The sequence below is a fragment of the Mastigoproctus giganteus genome, chromosome 3 (genome assembly GCF_048544385.1).
Source record: "Mastigoproctus giganteus isolate SK-2022 chromosome 3, ASM4854438v1, whole genome shotgun sequence".
NCBI lineage: Eukaryota > Metazoa > Arthropoda > Arachnida > Uropygi > Thelyphonidae > Mastigoproctus > Mastigoproctus giganteus.
Genome location: NC_143577.1, coordinates 212471232 through 212491739, shown reverse-complemented (window position 1 = coordinate 212491739; position 20508 = coordinate 212471232). Strand labels below are relative to the sequence as shown.

The window sequence follows — 20508 nt, the reverse complement described above, 5'->3', positions numbered from 1 at the left end:
GCAAGCTAATAATTTTTCATTCCTTGCTTTGTAGCTATAACGCGTTCTGTGTTGGAGTCTATGTTTTGTAAAATTTTTAAGCCCTTTTCAATTTTCAACCTGTCAAGTTTGCAATTGTCATGTGCTTTTCGCCGTTGCCTCATTTAGGCCTGTAGCACGTGCAATATCACATGGTCTTTCATTTCGCTCAAAGCGTTTCACAATTTCATATTTTTTCTCTATCGACAGAGGCGGACTGGCCATAAGCCTTACCGGGGAAACCCCGGTGGGCCGGTGTGGTTTTGGCCATAAACCATAGTATGAGGCCACTATAAATTTTCCCCGGGTAAGAATTTTTGACCCAGTCCGCCTCTGTTTATCGATAATTGCTTTTCTTTTTCTCTCTGAATCTGCAGTCTTCACCAGGACGCTTCCTTTTCACACCTTTTAATTAAGTATTTTACTCATTTTTAGGGAATAAAGCACAATTACAAAACGAGGAGGCACGCTGGATATGCATAAACAAAGCTGCGCGCATATAGCAACTGAATAAACAACACCATAAAGGCAGAGATACTATTAACACCTCACATTTCTAGGGGTTACTACCATAAAACAATAAAAATCCAGTTGTTTTTCTGCTAGTGAAATCTGTTATAAACTGGTAGTAAACTCGATCTAATTGCATTTGCGATTATACCGATTGCTGGAATTGTGTTGGTTTTTACGTTATTATGGTGAAATGTGTTTCCCCTTCACTGATATAAAAAACATAAATGCAGCAAAGTTGAATTTTGTTCATCTTTCGCTCTCATTCTCTTTAACATATGAAAAACGACCTTGAAGATAGTGGGCGGCAGCGTTGCCAAATGAAAAAATCAAGAACCGCGTAACTCCGAGTTCGCGTAAGTCGGGGTAGCGTAAGTCGGGGTATTACTGTATATATAAAAAAACAACAACCCTATTTTAACCAGTGTTATTAATTGTTTGTAATAAATTGTTCCTATTATTGCAGAACTAGAAAGCTCATGTAAATTTAGAGTTGAACAGATAAATAGAGTTGAACTTGGATGAACAAAGTCACTTTTTGTTATTTATTTTTTTATTTGAAGTTGATGCAGAAGCGAGTTAGACATGCTAAGGTTGGTTATGAGAAATCTTTAGCTAGAAGCAAAAAAGCAAGGCAGCAAAGAATTCTTTGACTATGTTCACATTAAAAGGAAAGGAAATGACCCACATTGGTCCATGTGATACGAACAGAATAATTACTGATGATCTAATACAAATTGCTGACAAAGTGAATAAATTTTTTGCATCTACATTAACACATGAAGTTTTCAGAGATGGAGATACCAAGAGTAACAAAGCCTGGGAGGTAAATGATTTTATAATAACTGGAGGAAGGCGGAAGAAAAATAATTGCAGCTTTTTTTTTTTTTTTTTTTTGTTATTTAACCCCTTGATTAGACCGGGGTTATATCATATCGAACCCCGGTCTAATCAAGAAGCGTGTGCTACGCACTGCTGCTCCTGCCCACCTGGCTACGGAGGCACCCTATATATATAATTGCAGCTAAATGTGAACAAAGTTTCCATAGGTGATGGAATCTAGCCAATTATATCAAAATAAGCCAAAAGAGGTAATCAAATCTTTACCCAATGACAGCATCAGTATTCAGGGGAAGCTCTTACAGATTGGAGATGTGTGTGTATCTCTCCTATTTACCAGAATGTAAATAGGAAAGACACTTGCACAAAGGGTGAAGTGGGTAATTACAGATCTGCAAGTCTGACTTCTGCACCAGGGAAAATAATATGGTCAATAGTTAAAAGAAGTAATGCAAGATTATCTCAATAGGAACGGAGCTATAAGGCAATAACTTCATGGGTGTGCTAAGGGGAGATCATGTCTGACCAAGCTAGTTAGCTAGGATGTTGTCAAAAAGCAACTGGATGCAAAGAATAATTTTGACATCATATACCTTTCGATAAAGCTTCCGATACCATTCTACAAGAATGACTGCTGCACAAATTGGGGCACTGTCACATCAGGGACAAGTTAGTACTATGAAAAAGGAATGGTTCAGTGGTAGGAGACAAAGAGTAGTCATAATGGCCACTGCTTGTCATGGACTAATGATATAAGTGGAGTATAGTAAGATTTGGTGCTTGGCCCTTTACTGTTTTTAATATTTATTAATTATATTAGTGTAAGTATTTCAAGTACAAGGTCTAAGTTCACTGATGACACGAAGCTTAGCAGGGTGATTAGGGACATTAATCAGGGTACACTACTTTCAAGGTCTAAATAAACTAGGCAGATGGTTGAAAAATGGTAAATACAGTTTAACATCGATAAATTCAAGATATTGGATTAGGTGGTACCAAACGCAATGTATTTGTTACTAAAAATACAAACAGACTTAGGATTCATTATAAAATCTGACATTCTCTGAGCAGTGCAGACAGGTTGCTGAACAGCTCACGGAGGTTCTATTGGTGATATAGAGGAACTTTCCCAGTAGGGCAGAGATGATTCTGCCATTATAGAAAGCAATGGTTAAGCCACATTTGGAATAAAGGTTTGGAAGGGTGTAGAAAAGAGCAAAAGGTTTAGTTGTGGGGTGGGGGTATTCTTTCCAAAAACATTGTGGTTCTGTAAATTGCAGCATTTGGACATAAGGCATCTGCATGAACACCTACTTGAAGTGTTAAGTGTTTTGTTTAATTAACCCTTTTAAGGCTAAATTAAAAGGGTAAACTAAATGCTGATGATATCTTCATTCCAAAAACACACAAGACAAATTTAAATTGAAAAAGGATGGCTGCAGAATAGGTATGAAATATGCCTTCAGCCAGAGAGTAATTGATTGTTGAAATAAATTTTCATCCAAGTTGTGGAAGTGGGTAGTTTGAATAAATTTAAAATGGATGGAACAAATTATTAGGATGGCCAAATGGAGTGGATGAAAAGTTTTTTTTTTTTTTTTTTTTTTACTTTTTTCCCTTTCTTTTTCTGATGTATAAGTTTGTTCTGAGAGGAAGAGAAGAAGAAAAAAAAGCTGTAGAGCAATTTTTTACACCACTGTTTATAAAGTAAAACAATCCTGCCATTTAAAATTTTTATTTATTTTTTTTTAAAGTCATACGTGTATGTATGTTTCAGCAAAGTGTGCTGCAACACCCACTTGTGTTAATTATTCATTGAGTTTTGGTTTTGCCCATTTTACTACCCAATTTTTACCGCACCCCCCTTTCTTTTCTGAATAAGAAGACTGTTGTTAACAAAGATATTTTCTAATCTTATTATCCAATACAGCTCTGGAATCAAGAAAAAATTTTTGAAGTTTCACAATTCCAACACTTCTTGGATTTTTATCCCCCCAACCCCAAGACATGATTCATACACTTTGTATACAAACATGTTTGTTGCTTCATTTTTGATGCATTTTCTAGATGGTCAATAATCTACAAAACAAATGAATAAACTCTAAGTTTACTAAATTTGCATAATTTGTTTATAATGTGGAAAAAAAAAAAAAAAAACTGTATTAGCCTGCTATTACTAACTAGGAAAAAAGTAAAAGCTATTGAAATCTCATTTTAAGGCAGTTTTCACCTTGGGGAAGAAGTCTGCTGGCTGGGCGAGTAGGGTGGATGGTTGTTCTATAAAATGCCATGTTTTGTCAGAAATGTCTTCACAACAAGTGCAGAATGGGTGGGAGCGTTGTTGTGTTCTTGAAATTTCAGCCTCACCTGGGAAATGCACTGCAATAGTCTTTGAAGCACCTGTATGTAGAATGCAGCATTGAATCTCTCCCCTTCAGGTGCTAATTCCTTGTGAATCACACTGTTTGTCGAAAAACATGATCAGCATCATCTTGAACCTGGACTTCTGTAAACAAACCGTTTTGGGGTCTTGATGATGATTCTGAAGTCCACTGTATGCTCTGACACTTTGTCTCTGAGTTGTATTGAGACACCCAACACTCATCTCCGGTGAAAATACAGTCAAAGAAATTGGGATTGTTTCTGACAAGTCTGGATGATGATACTCTTCATTGCTTCTGCTCATCTGTAAGGCTCTATGGCATAAATTTTGCAGACCATCCTTTTCCTTAAATATTCATGCAGAACTTGACAAATTGTCTCCTTAATCATGTGCAACTCATCGGTCATCATTCTGAGGGTCATACAATGATCTTTTTGCCACAATTTCATGAATTTTTGCAACTCTGTTATTTCTAGAGGTTGGTGGATGCCCACTTCTTGGGTCATTGCAAACATCCTCTTTGAACTGCTTATACCATTCAAACACACTGGTATGATTTAACGTTTCATCACCACACACACAGTTTTTAACATTTCATACATTTCTTGCAGATTTCCCCAGTTTAAAGAAAAATTTTATATTTGTTCCTTGCTCCACTTCAAAATCTTACCACAGATCATTAATGCTACTAACAAAATTGGTTGTTACTTACAACTTGTCAGCCTACTGGACAATATCTCTGTATCACCATCTGTTGGAGAATGTTTTGAATGGCAACATACCACTTCCATTTATTTTCACACTCACTGAATACAGCCACAACACCAGTCTGGGAACTTTATTGCCACACTTTGTATAACTATGTACAAACACTTATAAAATCATAATAAAAGCTTATCACTATGGGGGGGGGGGGTGTTCTTAAATGGCAGCATAGTTTTCATGCATGGCTCTACTTCTTCTTCTTTGGTCCTTAGCTGGCAGCTGGGGGAGGCGGTTGGCCACGCAACCAGTATGCTGCTGTAGGTGCAGCAAGGTTTCGGACTTGCTCTGTGATGTTCTTCCATACCTTACGATCCATGGCGTCAGTCCTGGCCTGGTTAAGGTCGAGACGTCGGCTCTTCAAGTCATTTTCCACTTGCTTGGCCCACGTTTTCCTAGGCGCGGTCCATTGGATGCTCCATTGGGTGGGTCGTTGTCTCCAAAGGAGTGTGGATGGTATTCTGTTCGTGCCCATTCTACATACATGACCAAACCATCTAAGCCTTCGCTTCTGGATTTGGTCGGCAATGATTGGTTGCTGTTGGCATCTGGCGCGGATGGTATCATTAGTGATGCGGTCGCAAAGAGAGATGCCCAAGATCTGCCGCAAGCATCGCATTTGGAATACCTCAAGTTTGTTCAAATCTAACTTGAGACAAATCCGTAAAGAAGAATGGGCAGGATCAAAGTCCGGAAGAGTCGGATTTTAGTCTTTGTGGAAATGTTGGTCCTCTTCCACAGACACCATTTGAGCGAGGCGAACACAGTGGCCGCCTGTCCAATTCTGCTGTGGATTTCCATGGTGGATGCAACTTTCTTCTCCTGGACCAGTGACCCAAGGTATTTAAAGTCCTGCACTTGCTCAATCTGGACGCCTTCGAGATAGATGGTGGCTTGCGACCCATCTGTTGTCAGGGCCTTTGTCTTACCAGCATTGATCTTCAAACCGTATGGCCGGGCAATGTCGTAGAGGATGTCCGTGGCTTCAGCGTCGTTACCGGCAAGGATAGCACTATCATCAGCAAACATCAGGTCAGTCACATAGTGATCCTTGTCATATTGTATGCCCTGTCTGTTTCCGAATGCTTGCCTCATAATGGTGTCGACCACGATGTTGAAAAGCAACGGGGAGGCTACATCCCCTTGGCGGACTCCAGTTTGGATGGTAAATTCCTCAGATAAATCGTTCTGGATGCGCACCTGGCTGGTTAAACCGTTGTATGCAGTTTGGAGGAGTGTGATGACTTTTCGAGGTACATGTTCAACCTCTAGTAGTTTCCATAAGGCAGGCCGGTGGACACAGTCGAAAGCAGACTTAAAGTCAATGAAAACAATGACGGTTCGCTGTCCACACCGGATCCTCTCCTCCATCAGCTGACGAATGGCAAAGATTTGATCACAGCATCCTCGCCCGGGTCTAAATCCTGCCTGTTCTTCTCGACTGGTTCGCTCGCGATGTTTTTGCAGTCTTGACTGGATGATCTTCATAAAGACCTTTCCGATGATGGAAAGGAGGCTGATGCCACGGTAGTTCTTGCAGTCCCAGTTATCACCTTTCTTGTGGATCGGTACGATAATGGCTTTCCTCCATGTTAGCGGAATTTGTTCAGTGCACCAGATGGTTTTGAGGAGCGAGTGTAGTCGGCGAAGCAGTACTCTACTAGTCTCCAAATAAATTTAGATCATACACACCCACAATTGATTTTACCTGGTTCAATAAGTATACCCTTTTATGACGATAACTGATATGTATGATCTTCACAATGATTATCAGCAAAGTGACTTAAAACTAATTTCAACTCCTCTTTCAATTGACTTACTACTACAAGATCTGCAGTTAACTAAATTATTACTCTAATAAAAGATTCAATCATAAGCAATCTGCAAAATCTGGTTCAAGTAAATTAAGCTATGCTGAATCACTTTCTATTTTTACAACATACTTTTTTGACAGGCAACCTTAAATACCTATCCTCAAATGAAAATAAAATTCAAAAAAGCAATAGATAGGTTCAAAAATTTAAAATAATGTAGTATTATATAAAAAGTTGGCTGCTAGACTATTCAAATCCTCATTTTTAAATAACATCATAAATAAAGTGTTAAAAATACAAGTTAGTTAAATGCAACTAGGATATTTAACATAAAAAGGAGCATTACTATTAATACAAGTGACAAAACTGAGAAGGTAAAAACTGTATAGTTTTAATAATTCTTACTTTAGTCTTTCTGATTTATAGGAAGCTGTGAGATCATCAAATAATTTTGAATTCATTTCCATGAAGGTTTTGAGAACATTATATACCAAAGCAATTATTGTCTGATTCCAGTGTTCTTTAGATATACGATACAAAGCAGGAAACATGATAGGCATGATGGCATGATTATTCTCTTCTATTAAACTCAGGATGTATTCATTGTTCCAAAAATACAAGGCTCTTTCAGCAACCTATTACGAAATAATTAATTATAAATTATAAGATCACAATTTTTTCAGCAAAAACAAAAAATAACCAAATCAAACAAGTCAGTCAATCAATCACTCCATATGAAGAAAACTAGTACTGCAAAGTGCTAATTGCTTTTTAAAAATATCTACTAAATTGTTATACTGAGTTAAGACTACTACAGTCATATGCCAACTAATAGAAATCAAAAAAACGAGACCTTTAATAAAGATTTGGATTCAGCCAGAACGACGCAGAACTGTGTTCCAGTATGATCCCAATGGTATTCCCATATTTTAATTCCAAGTTATTGCTAAATAATCAATGCATGTCACATGCTGCAGTGGGTAAATTACACATCATGAAATGCAACAAACTGTTTTAAAGTTCTTTGCTTAGTTTACCCATTTTTATTTTATTTTATCATTCTTTTCAATGCAAAATTGGTGATATTGGCCAATGCAAAATTGGTGATATTGGCTAATGCAAAATATTTATGTTCCAGAACCTGGTTTGAAGTTGACTATAGCCCACTATGCCAACTCACATGAACTGACAAAATTACAGTAAGATCGTTCAACAAATTCAAAGTAACGTAGTCTTCTTTTTGCAAACAAATTATCTTAAAACATAACTTAACCCTTTAACAGCAAATACATGCGAAACCCATTATAACACGATGCTCAGGGTCCAAAGAATCACATCATGATATAAGCAAAATCGTGTTAGAAAATTTTAGCCAATTTTCAGCTTTCAAACTTCATATGTACAATCAATTTGCTTTTCTCTTTTTGGCATGATAATTGCAATACTAGAGGGGATACTAGAGACTTAGAGGGGGAACAGGCATTCTGTGTGTTATCAGACACTCAGTCTAAAACACTGATGGATTCAATATCTTTCTATTTCGGAAGATTTAGGAGAAGTCCAGTTGGCCTGCCTCTCTAAAATCCACTCATGCACACCTTCTTGATGGTAAGCCCTGTTACATCACTTAAGTGGCAAAGAACGTGTAGAGTGGTTCTCTTAAAGATGCCTGGTCAGCGTGAAGAGGAAAAGACCAAGCCTCCAGCACATGACAGCATGACAAAACAAATGGCCCTCAGTCCCCAGCATGTTTTACTCCCCCTCTTATAGCAGTGAGGGGATCAGAGTGGAAGCAGAGGGTGCTAAGAATCTCTGGGTATGACCAGGCTGCCATGCATGGAAACTGAACTTGGCCTGTTAGAACATAAGATCGCTCATCGTTGAAGACAGGATATTAGAGCTGGAAAAGGAATTTAAAAATGTGAATTGGAATATCATTGGTTTGGTTGAAACAAGAAGAAGAAATGAATCACTTATAAAAGTTTATCAAGTAGAAATCTGCTGTACACCAATGGAAACAGTGAAAGGAGCGAAGTTGGCTTTGTGGTGGGTGGAGTTGGCTTTTTAGTCCATAAAGATATAAAAAACAACATTCTGGAATTCAAAAGTACATCACCATGGGTGTCAAGACTACTACTTAGGATTTCTAAGAGGTATGCACCAACATTGAGCCATGATGATGAAGAGGTTGAACAAATGTACACCAAAATTGAGTTTTCTAGATGAGCAGGGGAATTATGGGGGACTTCAATGCTAAGGTTGGAAAGAGACAAAACAGTGCAGAAAGGGAACTATAAGAAATTTTGGAATTGGTGAAAGAAATGAAAGTGGTGAAAGACTTGTGTAATTTGCAGAATCTCGGGGATTGTCAGTAATGAACACTTTTTTCAAGAAAAGAGTGAACAGAAAGTGGACATAGAAGAGCCCAAATCGATTAACAAGTAATGAAATCGACTTCATCCTCACTAACAGAAGATATTACCATCCTGAACAAGGTTAATGTTGGAAGTGATCACAGAATGGCAAGATGCACACTTGATATAGATGTAAGAAAAGAAAGGAAAAAACCGACTCGAGTAAATAATGCGGTCTTTGAGAAGAGGAGAAAAAGCAGTATGTACTGAAACTTAAGAAAAAGTTTGACCTTCTGCAGACTATTCAGGACCAAGATATCGACGAGGAATATTACAACTTTCTGAAAGTGATAAAGCCCAAGAAACCTACAGGTAAAAGGTAGTCATGTGGAGTCAAAGGTGGAGTCAAGGTAGAGTCATGTGGAGAATCAGGAACCATGGAGATGGAAAATCTTAAATAAATGCTTGTTTTTTATTCTTTAACTTTGTATTTCTAATGCATATACACATACAGAGTAACTGTTTACTGTTTAAATTGCCAATTGTGATACAAATGGTCTTAAAAAAAAAAAAAAAAACTTTATTTAATGGACATTCTTCCCCATGTTAATCCATAAAATTGAGCATTTTCTATATTCCTTTCAGTCCTTTACAAAATCACCTGGCTACAGAAATCACAGGCAAATTATTAAAGGAAAGGTAAAAATAGGCAATGTCTCACGCTACATCTAAATTCACTATATTCAAATATAAATTCAGATTTTCAAGCTTAAAATTTAATTGTGTTGGCCTTTATCCAATTTAAGTTGGCTGCAGCCAAGTTAATGTGCGTTTTATGAGGCATTACCTTGATACAACTTGAAAACTAAAGACAGTAACATTTATAAATCAACCATAAATCAAAATGAGTGTAATTCAAAGACAGACAGGCACACATGCTTATGATGAATGACTATGAAAACAAGGCACTGTAAATAGGTTGAAATCTGTGATTAGGAAATCAAAATAGCATGAAATACCAATGATGTTCATTTTCTATGTTAGAAAAATAGGTAACTAACCTGAAAGTGAGGACTAGATACACAGCGTGCTATCTGTTTGAAAAGAGGATCTTGAATTCTAGCAAACTGGGAGGGTTCAATTACATCTAATATTTCTTCCAGCTCTCCTAAAAACATTACCTATAAAGAAAAATGCATATTTATTAATCTAGATATTGTCACAGTACTATTAATGAAAAAATAAACTTGTATTGGAACATCTTAATCACCTAAGTTATTGGTATGTACTAGTATAGGAAAATGAAAAGTGAAAACACTGTAGAAACTTGTTGTGGTTATGAAATCAAAACAGATTTCACATCATCATCATCATCAGCCATTTTCAATCCACTGCAGGATGAAGGCCTCTCCAGCAACTTTCCAGTTGCTTCTGTTTTGAGCACTGGACATCCATTTACTACCCACAAACTCATGAATTTCATCTATCCATCTCCGCCTTTGTCTTCCAGGTTTTCTTCTAGCTCCTCTTGGATACCGTTCTGTTATTTTCTTAGTCCATCTGTCATCATGTCTTCGAGCTATGTGTCCTGCCCAAGACCATTTTAGTTCTTTAGTTTTGATAAGAATGTCCTTTACTTGAGTTTGTTGCCTAATCCATGTGTTTCTCTTCTTATCTAACAGTCTTATTCCCAATATGATTCGTTCCATTCTTCGCTGTGTGGTTCTCAGCTTCTCTTCCATTCTTTTGGTGAGTGCCCAAGTTTCACTTCCATAAGTCATGGTGGGGAGTATACATTGGTCCATTATTTTACGTTTCAGACAAACTGGGATATTGCTCTTCAGTATGTGACTATATTTCCTGAATGCTATCCATCCAAAATTTATTCTTCTCTTGACTTCCAGCCATTTATCATTATTACAGCTAATAACTTGTCCCAGATAAGTATATGACTCCACCTTTTCAATTACTGCTCCTTCAATCATTATTTCCCTTTCTGTGGCATACTTGTTCATCATTACTTTTGTTTTAGCCATATTCATCTTTAGTCCAAAATCCTAACTAGCTGTGCATAACTGATTAAGATTTTCCTCTAATTCTTTGGGATCATGGCTTATGACCACAATGTCATCTGCAAATCGCAAATGGTTTAGGTACTCTCCGTTCACATTGACTCCTTTCTGCGACCAGTCTAATCTTCTGAAAGCTTCCTCAAGGGCAGCAGTAAACAGCTTCGGAGATATTGTGTCTCCTTGTCGAACTCCTTTCTCAATTTTAAATTTCCTACTGTCTTTGTCTAGTCTAATAAAGGAGGTAGCACTCTCGTATATTTTCTTCAAAATCATAATATATGGGGTATCAATGCCTTGTCTTTCCAGTGCCCGAAACATTGCCTTATGCTGTATGGAGTCAAATGCCTTTTCATAATCCACAAATGCCAGGCATAATGGTGTTTTATATTCATTTGCTTTCTCCATTAGCTGTGATATTACATGAAGGTGATCCATAGTTGAGAATCCTGTCCTAAAGCCAGCTTGCTCTTTCGGTTGATTCTCATCCAGTATTCTTTCTAATCTGTTAGTAATGACCCTTGTGAACAACTTGTAGATGTGGGATAACAAGCTAATTGGTCTATAATTTCCAATTTCTGATTTATCTCCTTTCTTATGCAGCAAAACTATGATTGCATTATTCCACTGCTTAGGCGTCACACCTTTTCTAATGCACTTTGTGAAGAGCCTTGCCAGTTTTTGTGTTATGTCTCCTCCTCCCAATTTTAACAACTCTACAGTAACTTCATCTTCCCCCGGGGCTTTCTGATTCTTCATTTTCTTCAATGCATGTTCTACCTCATCAGGAAGAATATTGGGTATGTCGTATGTGTTGCTACTTTGAAATCCATCTTCCCCACTGCTGGCATCATTCCCCTGCTCCTTGTATAATTCTCTATAGTAGTCTTCTGCTATTTGAATTATGCCTTCTCTGCTGTTTATAAGTACACCATCGCTATTCTTCAGTTTCAGTATCATTTGTCTTTCTGTATTACTGCTCATGGCTGCTGATTTAAATCCTTTGTTTTCCCTTAATGCTTGTTCTACTTTTCTTGTGTTAAATCTTCTTATGTCCTCTCTGAGTCTCTTTCTAATGGCTTTGCATAACTCAGTATACTCCATTTTCTCCCTGTCAGTGTTTTTCTTGCTTTTCATTTGTTGTCTTAAGTGTTTCTTGACTAATTTTTTCTTCTTTGGATTTCTTTTTCCCTATAGGTTTCTTGGGCTTTATCACTTTCAAAAAGTTGTAATATTCCTCGTCGATATCTTGCTCCTCAGCAGTCTGCAGAAGCTCAGACTTGTTCTTAAGTTCCAGTACATACTGCTTTTTCTCCTCTTCTGTTATCTCAAAGACCTTTGTATTATTTACTCGAGTCAGTTTTTTCCTTTCCTTTCCTACATCTATATCAAGTGTACATCTTACCATTCTGTGATCACTTCCAACATTTACCTTATTCAGGACGGTGACATCATTCACAATATATCTTCTATTAGTGAGGATGAAGTCGATTTCATTAGTAGTTAATCCATTTGGACTCTTCCATGTCCACTTTCTGTTCACCCTTTTCTTGAAAAAAGTGTTCATTACTGACAGTCCTTGAGATTCTGCAAATTCCACAAGTCTTTCACCTCTTTCATTTCTTTCACCAATTCCAAAATTTCCTATAGTTCCCCTTTCTGTGCTGTTTTGTCTTTTTCCATACAGATTTCACAGTATGAGCTAAAAATGATTTTATATTGTTGAAAATAAGAATCGTTCACTGTCAGGATCCATCTCAAACCTCACCACTGCCAATGCAATTTCACGAAATGCCATTGCCATCTCTCTGATGACGAAGCGTCTCAGCTCCTCATTTGGTTCATCTTGAGCTTTGTCAGCATTTTCTTCTTTCACTATCGCTGCTTGCAAGTCAATAAATCCTTCATTATATAATTCCTTCTCTTCTTCCTCTATTAACTCCTCCATGTCTTTGGCATCAACATCCAACTGAAGCAGCTCTGCAACCTTTACAATCTTATCTGTAACCCTTCATATGATTCGTCTTTTTCAAATCTTTAGAAGCCTTTTACATGCCGTGGGCATATTTTCTTCCATGCACCATTTAAACAACTTTTAGTAATTTCCACCCAGGCCTCATTAACGTTTAAGATGGCATGGTATATATTGTAGGATTTCCAAAAGTCTCTAAATGTAAAATTTTTCTCCCAGTCTACTGCACACAATGCCTGAGAAAATGTTGTGCATAAATAGTATGCTTTTAAATTCGAAATAACACCCTGATCCATAGGTTGGATGAGTGAAGTCATGTTTGGCAGTAGAAGCATGACTCTCACATTCGAATTGAAATCATCTAGATGCATAGGATGTCTGGGAGCATTATCTAATAGAAGAAAAATCTTGAAAGGAACATTGTTGTCTTTACAATATTTTGACCTTGGGAATGAAAGTAGCATTTAAACCAATCCTCAAAGAAAGATATTGTTACCCATGCTCTCTGGTTCAATTGGAAATGCACAGGTAGGGTGGCTTTATTGATGCTCTTAAATGCACGAGGATTTCCAGAAGGTACACAAGCAGTGGTTTTAATCTGTAATCTCCCGCTGCATTAGCCCCAAGCAAGAGCATGCCCCTATTTTTTGAAGCCTCGAAACCAGGCTCCGTCTTTTCCTCTTTGGCGTTCAATCGGGCATTTTTTGTTCAATCCGGCATTTTTTTCGAATACAGAGCAGTCTCGTCAACGTTAAAAATTTGCTGCGTTGAACAGCCGCCTTCATCAATAATTTTTTCCAACACATCACAAAATTTTTCTGCAGCTGCAGAATCAGCACTGGCGACTTCACCCCATATTTTAACGTTGTAGAAACAAGTGGGATGCTTGAATCTATTAAACCACCCGTTTCTTGCCATGAACTTGGCTTGGGGATCGCTGTCCTTATCTTTAATATCTCCATAAATACTTCTTGCTTCTGAATCTGATTTTCCATCCATATTATTTACAGCTGTTCCATCTTTCATATAGCACCTGAACGTTGTTTTGTGATCACTGTTGATCTTAAGTGCGTTGATCCTTTGACATGTTCTTTTATATGCACACTGTCCTTTAAAATAATATTCACTGTTGAAGCAGCAAGACCTAATCCCCTTGCAATAGATGACAAACTTTGTCCTGCTTCGTACTTCTTAATCATTTTTATCTTCATTTCTAAATCAATTTTGTTTCGTTTCCTGGCACTACCAGCACTTGCACTTTCCGTTGGTCGCTTTCCCTTCATCATTGCAATACGTAAATAGGAATGAAGAGAAGTTTCTGAAAATTTGTTTTTTTATATAATTGAAGATTTCAGTGAAGGGGAACACATTTCACCATAATAACGTAAAAACCCAAACAATTCCAACTGTCGGTATTATCGCAAATGCAATAAGATAGAGTTTACTACCTGTTTATAATTAGATGCACTAATAGAAAAGCCCAATAAACTGGAAAGTGCATATTGTTTTTGTTTTATGGTCGTGACCTTCAGAAATGTTCTTCAGAAAGTATCAACAAAGGCATTCAAAATTGATTCTTATAACGGAACATATGATAGTGATGAATAGCTTAGTTATATAGCAAAAATTTCAACTTCCAAGGTCTTGAAACGAATTATCAAAAAATAAAAACATGTTATTAGGTTCACATGATATTTTCACAATACCTCCACCATTTATCTACAAATGAAAAATATGTTTCCATATATATATTTTTTTTTTTCAGTTTGCACCAGCCGGCAAAAACTTACTTAAAGTCGAATTTCTGTAAGCCGGGGAGTTCTTGTAATGTCTTTTTATGCCAAGTTAACTTTGTCACAAGGTATAAAATGGTAACAAAGTACTGTGATCCTATGTAGACAAACCCCATGTATAAACAGAACTTTTAGTAACTCTTAGCAGATGTTAAGAAATAGTGGGCTAATTACTGCTTATTATTCTATTATGATTATGACTATTACTAGGAAGATCAAGACTTGATTAATTTCATGAATATTTCAATGTTCAATATAACCCTGCAATTTATTATTATTTGTAGAATTTGGGGAGAAGACATTTCAAGCTAGGATCCATGAATCTGATTGATATCGGTCCACTTGATATCGATGGTTCAACTATTGATGATCCTGCTCAGATAACAAACAAACTGAATGAGTATTTTGCATCTACATTCACACATGAGGAGTTATTAAGGTTTGAAAATGGCAGAAGGTTATCAAATTGTAGCAGGTTGCTTAATGATTTTGTAATAACTGAGAGCAAAGTGAAGGAGAAATTGTTGAAGTTAAACATAAGAAAGGCACCTGGGGTGGATGGGATCTATCCAGTTATATTAAAGGAGGCAGCAAAGCAACTAAGCAAACCCTCAGCCATAATTACGAGAGCTTCCTTGGACTCAGGGGAGGTCCCCACGGCCTGGAGATGTGCAAATGTATCCCAAATTAACAAAGGGGAATCGAAGGGTGACACGAGTAATTTACAGACCAGTTAGTTTAACTTCTGTTCCGGGTAAAATAATGGAGTCACTGGTTAAAGATGCATTGCACGATCACCTAGACAAGACTGCAGCAATAATTCAGACACAGCATGGGTTTGTTAAGGGAAGGCGAAGTCTTGTCTGACAAATTTGATAGGATATTATGATGTGGTTACAAAGAAACTGGATGCAAAAAATAATTTTGATATCATATATTTGGATTTCAGGAAAGCTTTTGACACTGTTGCGCATGGAAGACTATTGTACAAATTGGAGCAGAATGGTATTAAGGGTAAGTTGCTACAATGGATAAAAGGATGGTTGAGTGGGAGAAGACAGAGGGTGGTAATTAATGGGTGCTACTTTTCGTGGACTGATGTTATTAGTGGAGTCCCACAGGGTTCGGTGTTGGGTCCACTGTTGTTTTGTATATTTATAAATGATATTGATGAAGGTATATCAGGCTTAGTGTCGAAATTTGCAGATGATATAAAGGTTGGCAGGGTTGTAATGACAGTAATGGCAGTGTGCTACCGCAACAGGATCTAGATAATTTGGGCAGATGGGCTAAGAAGTGGCAACTGAAGTTTAACCTTGACAAATGCAAAGTACTGCATATGGGTAGAAGTAACCCCAGAGAAACGTCCCAGTACGTTTCTCTGGGGTTACTTCTGTGTGGTACTACACTTAAGGTAGTAGAAAATGAAAAAGACCTGGGAGTAATCGTGCAGTCAGATATGAAGTTTTCTGAGCAATGCAGATAGGCTGCCAGGGCAGGTCATAGGGTTTTGTCAATGATATATAGGAATTTTGCTAGCAGGGAAAAGGAGGTGATTGTCCCTCTGTATAAGGCAATGGTCAGGCCACGCCTTGAGTACTGCGTACAGGTCTGGAGGCCTCATTTTAGGAAGGATGTAGATTTGTTTGAGCGTGTACAGAGAAGGGCAACAAGATTGGTGAGGGGAATGAAGGGATCCTCTTACCAAGAGAGGCTTAAGTTCTGCAAATTGCAGTGGCTAGAGACTAGGCACCTGCGCGGTGATCTGATTGAGGTGTATAAGGCCTTGAATGGGTTGAGCACGCTGAATTCTGATGGGATCCTTCCACTTGTTCAGATTACGAACCTAAGGGGGCATAAATTTAAATTAAGGAAAGACAGATGTAGAATAGATATGCAGAAATTTGCCTAAAGTGGGTGGTTAATTGCTGGAACAAACTTCCATCTGTAGTTGTGGAAGTTGATAGATTAAATAAATTTAAGGAGGAACTGGACAGGCATTTGGAGGGAATGGTGTGATTTTTTTTTTTTTTTTTTTTTTGGCTGATGCTGCATAAGCTTATACACTTGCTTTCTTGCATCACATGCCACTACTACTACTACTTGTAAAATGAAGTTAATATTCGAACAGCAAAGCGATACTTTTTTTTTTTATAGAATTAGATTTTGATATCATTATGCTACATTATTGCTGTTTTTAATAAACACTTCTGAAACACAGCTGATCACCTTTTATGACTGAAACTTCTAGTTCATCTAAGCCTGTTAATAAAAAGAAAATTATGAAAAAAGCTTAATGCTATTAGTAAATTGAGGAATATCTTTGTGTTATACAGAGTGTTTCAAAAGTGATGGTCAATAATTTAAAGGTGAACTGTACAGACTACAAAATGCAAAAAAGCATAGCAAACATGGGTCCTTAAGCGAATCATTTTATTTTAGATCCACCACTGACAAGGTGAACTGTTGTACAGAGCTGGGATCCACCACTGACTTGTTTAGGTTAGGTTATGCTCATTCTCTCCATTTCCCCTCTCTCAATGCTCTGAAATGCAGCAGGTATAGACATGCACTTCATGTATGGTAAAGCCAATGGCAGTGCACTCGAGGCTGCACATTTGTACCAAGAAGCATTTCACAACCGATGGCAGCCCAACATTCATCAGGGTACATGAACGCCTTAAGAACATGGACGTTTTGCACATGGAGTACGAGCAGGTAGGCCCAGAAGCATAACATCTGATGTTGAGGAAAGGGTGTTAGAAAGAACATCCTGTAACATGCAACATCTGTAAAATCCTGTGGTGTTGAAACTAAAAATTAAAAATGTATTATCTTATGTTTAATAAAACCGCCCTTAGCAAAGGATTCACAGATTTTTGCAAAACCAGTGCTCCCATAGTCAGTGGCAGATCTTAACAGAAAATGAGCATTATCTCGAAACCGGTTCACTTGCGGCCTGATGATCAACCTGGACTGTTTTGCTTATTTTAGTTTGTACTTTTCACCTTTAAATTATTGACAATTTCTGAAACATCCTGTATATTTTGCAACAAATGGATTTCAAATGCAACGAGTTTACTGCTATGGTCTTAATATTCAAGGTAGAGCAAATTTCTTAACCATAAGAGGCACTATGACTGAAGAACCCTGTGAGGTCGGGAGTTGGATGCTTAGTAATTTCTTGCTTGCACCGACCAAGTGAAAAGAACTTAATTACTAATCAAGAGAGTACATACAGTACCACACACACAAGAAAAAAAAAAAACCCTAACAGAAGGCACAGATATTCAAGAGATAATATATATCAAATTTAGCATAAATAAAGAACATAACACAGGAGCTTTCGGCTACTGTATGTAGCCTTTGTCTAGTAATGGAGCACTGGAAAGCGGTGGTTTTTATTTGTGTGGCTGACCAAGTAACGTAAGCACGCAAGGTCACGGAGGAGGGGAGGTAGTGGGAGAAGACGGTTGAGGTAATTGACTGCTGTCGTTGGGGGCTGCAGAGTTTGCAGACTATGAGAGGCTCAGAGATGGGATGTATGCCGATTCCAGCCAATGACTGATCTTGAAATTGCGAGAGAAGCCTATGATTTCAGTGTCGTTGGGTGTGATATCGTGTCCCACCTGAGCAGCTAGTGCTGAATGGGCAAAGTTAGCTGTAGTGATGGTCCCTCAGCCAGTCTTCCAAATGACGGATGACCTCACAGATGTAGCTTGCATCGCAGTCCCAGCGGGGTATGTGGTAATCAATCCCACTCCACTTCAGGGACGGAATCGGTGTTTTCAGATTGCAGTTTCCTTCCGAGCGTTTGAAAAGTGAGGATGCTGTAGCTACAAAGGATTCTGGTTATGTCATGTGCTAGAGAAGGGTAAAATGGGATGTGGGAGATGCCTGCAAAACCGAAAGTGTCGGATGAACAGTGTCCGGTACTGTCCAGGGTAGGTGCATTTGCTGAGGTCGGACTTGATCCTATATATTTCTTCGAATGTGCCAGTAATGTTGGAGCAATATGTCCAAGCCCTATTCATTAGTGAATGGGTAATGCTGTGACGTGCGATGGAGTAACAGAAACAGTAGTTGGTGTATTGTCTGGCACATGTGGGTTTCCAATAGATTGATGTCGTGACCTGTGTACCCTCTCTCTTTAACCACACTTCTACAAACGGAAGAGCCTGGTCTTTCTCGGTTTCAATAGGACTTTAAAAAAAAAGTCCTATTGAAACTTTAAAAAATGTGATTTGCTGTTGAGATAGCCTAGAAATGCCATCTCAGAGCCTCAGTGGATTATGGTGAGGATTTCATCCATATATCTATGCCAAAGAGTGATGGGGGGGGGGATTAGAAAGGGAATCGGTTTTGACCTCCTCCATGACCAGGTTTGTCAAATGAGCACTGATGGAAGAACCCATGGCAAGGCCTCAGGTTTGTTTATATACAAACCTGAGGATGGCATATGGTCATTATGGATTGACAGGAATTCTGAGGGAAAGCTCTGGAACACTTTGGCAATCACACAACATACAAAGCAGGGTGCACACCATCCCTGAATGTTCTCGAAAACAAGGTGAACTCTCTTCTGAGGAAGTGGCTCAATCAAGCCAAAATATATGAATGGCATCCTCACCATACTCCCCCGAGATGATATTTCTAGGCTCTAAACAGCAAATTACCTTTTTTAAAGTTCACTATTGAAACAGAGAAAGACCAGACCTGTCAGTCTTCAGACTTATGGTTAAAGAGAGAGGGTTCACGAGTCACAAAATCAGTCCATCAGAAATCCACATGTGCCAGACAAGACACTAACTACCGTTACTGTCACTCAATCGCACATCACAGCATTACCCAGTTCACTAATGGACAAGGCTTGGACACATTGCTCTAATGTTAACGGCACAGGAGAAGAAATACATAAGGTCAAGTTAAACCTCAGCAAATGCACTAGCCTGAACAGACCCTCAACTACTGGGAACTACGGACATCACGCTGTCACAGCACTGGACACTCTTCATCCAACGCCTGTCAACTGGACACTTCCAGTTTTGCGGGTGTCACCCACATCTCATTTTATCCTTCTCTAGCACATGGCATAACCAGAATCTTTTGTAGCTACAACATCCGTACAGTTCAAACACCTGGAAGGAAACTGCAATTCACATACCTACCACTGAAAACACCGATTCTGCCTCTGAAGTGGAGTGGAATCCTTTACCACATACTACTACAGTGAAGACTGCTGCCAGGATAGTTAATGGGGTTTCGTTAATGATATATTTCCAGCAGGATAGGAAGATGATTATCCCTTTTTATGAGGCAAGGGTTAGGCCACATTTTGAATACTGTATACAGGGATGGAAGCCTCATTATGTGATGTGGATCTGTTGGAACAGATACAGAGAAGAGCAAGACTGGTAAGGGAAGCAAAAGGGTGCTTTACCAGCAAAGCCTTCAGTTTTGCAAAGCAGCATCTGGACATTAGGCACCTGTGCGGAGATTTGATTGAGGTGTTTTAGGGCTTTGAATGGACTGAGTAAGCTCAATGCTAATGGAATTCCTCCCCTTCCTCAGACTATACACAAGGGGGCATAAATTCAAATTGGGATGGTTGCAGGTCAGATGTGCAGAAATCTGCCTTCAGCCAGAGGGTGGTTGATTGTTGGAACAAACTCCCATCTGGTATTATCGAGGTTGTGTTTATGTAGTTCTTTGAATAAATTCAACGAACTACGTAGAGTGTTAGAGTGGATGGACAGGCGAAATGGGAAGTGTTGGTTGATCCCGTATAAACTTGCTTTCATACATCATTTGCTATTACTACTATTAATAATAAAAGCACAGATTCTAAAACAGTACAACCAGTATAATATAGTCAGTCTGGCATGATACAAGCACTGAAATTACAAAAATGAGAATAGACGTAACTGTTATACTATAAGAAAATGACTGATGAATTTAATGAACTACAGAGACAAATAGAGTGGGCAAGCAAA

The 20508-nt window shown here is 38.2% G+C and overlaps 1 protein-coding gene across 4 annotated transcripts in view; it reads right to left on the bottom strand.

The window, feature by feature from the left end:
* LOC150088662 (serine/threonine-protein phosphatase 2A 56 kDa regulatory subunit epsilon isoform-like) overlaps nt 1–20508 on the bottom strand; it is a 258149-nt gene that overhangs the window by 23260 nt on the left and 214381 nt on the right. For all 4 annotated transcript variants that reach the window (XM_090369609.1, XM_090369608.1, XM_090369611.1 and 1 more), the window contains exons 10-11: nt 9743–9862; nt 6733–6962 (exon numbers count right to left, since the gene is read on the bottom strand). In XM_090369609.1, coding sequence (XP_090225735.1) covers nt 6733–6962; nt 9743–9862 — 350 coding nt within the window. The remainder of the gene's footprint in view (nt 1–6732; nt 6963–9742; nt 9863–20508) is intronic.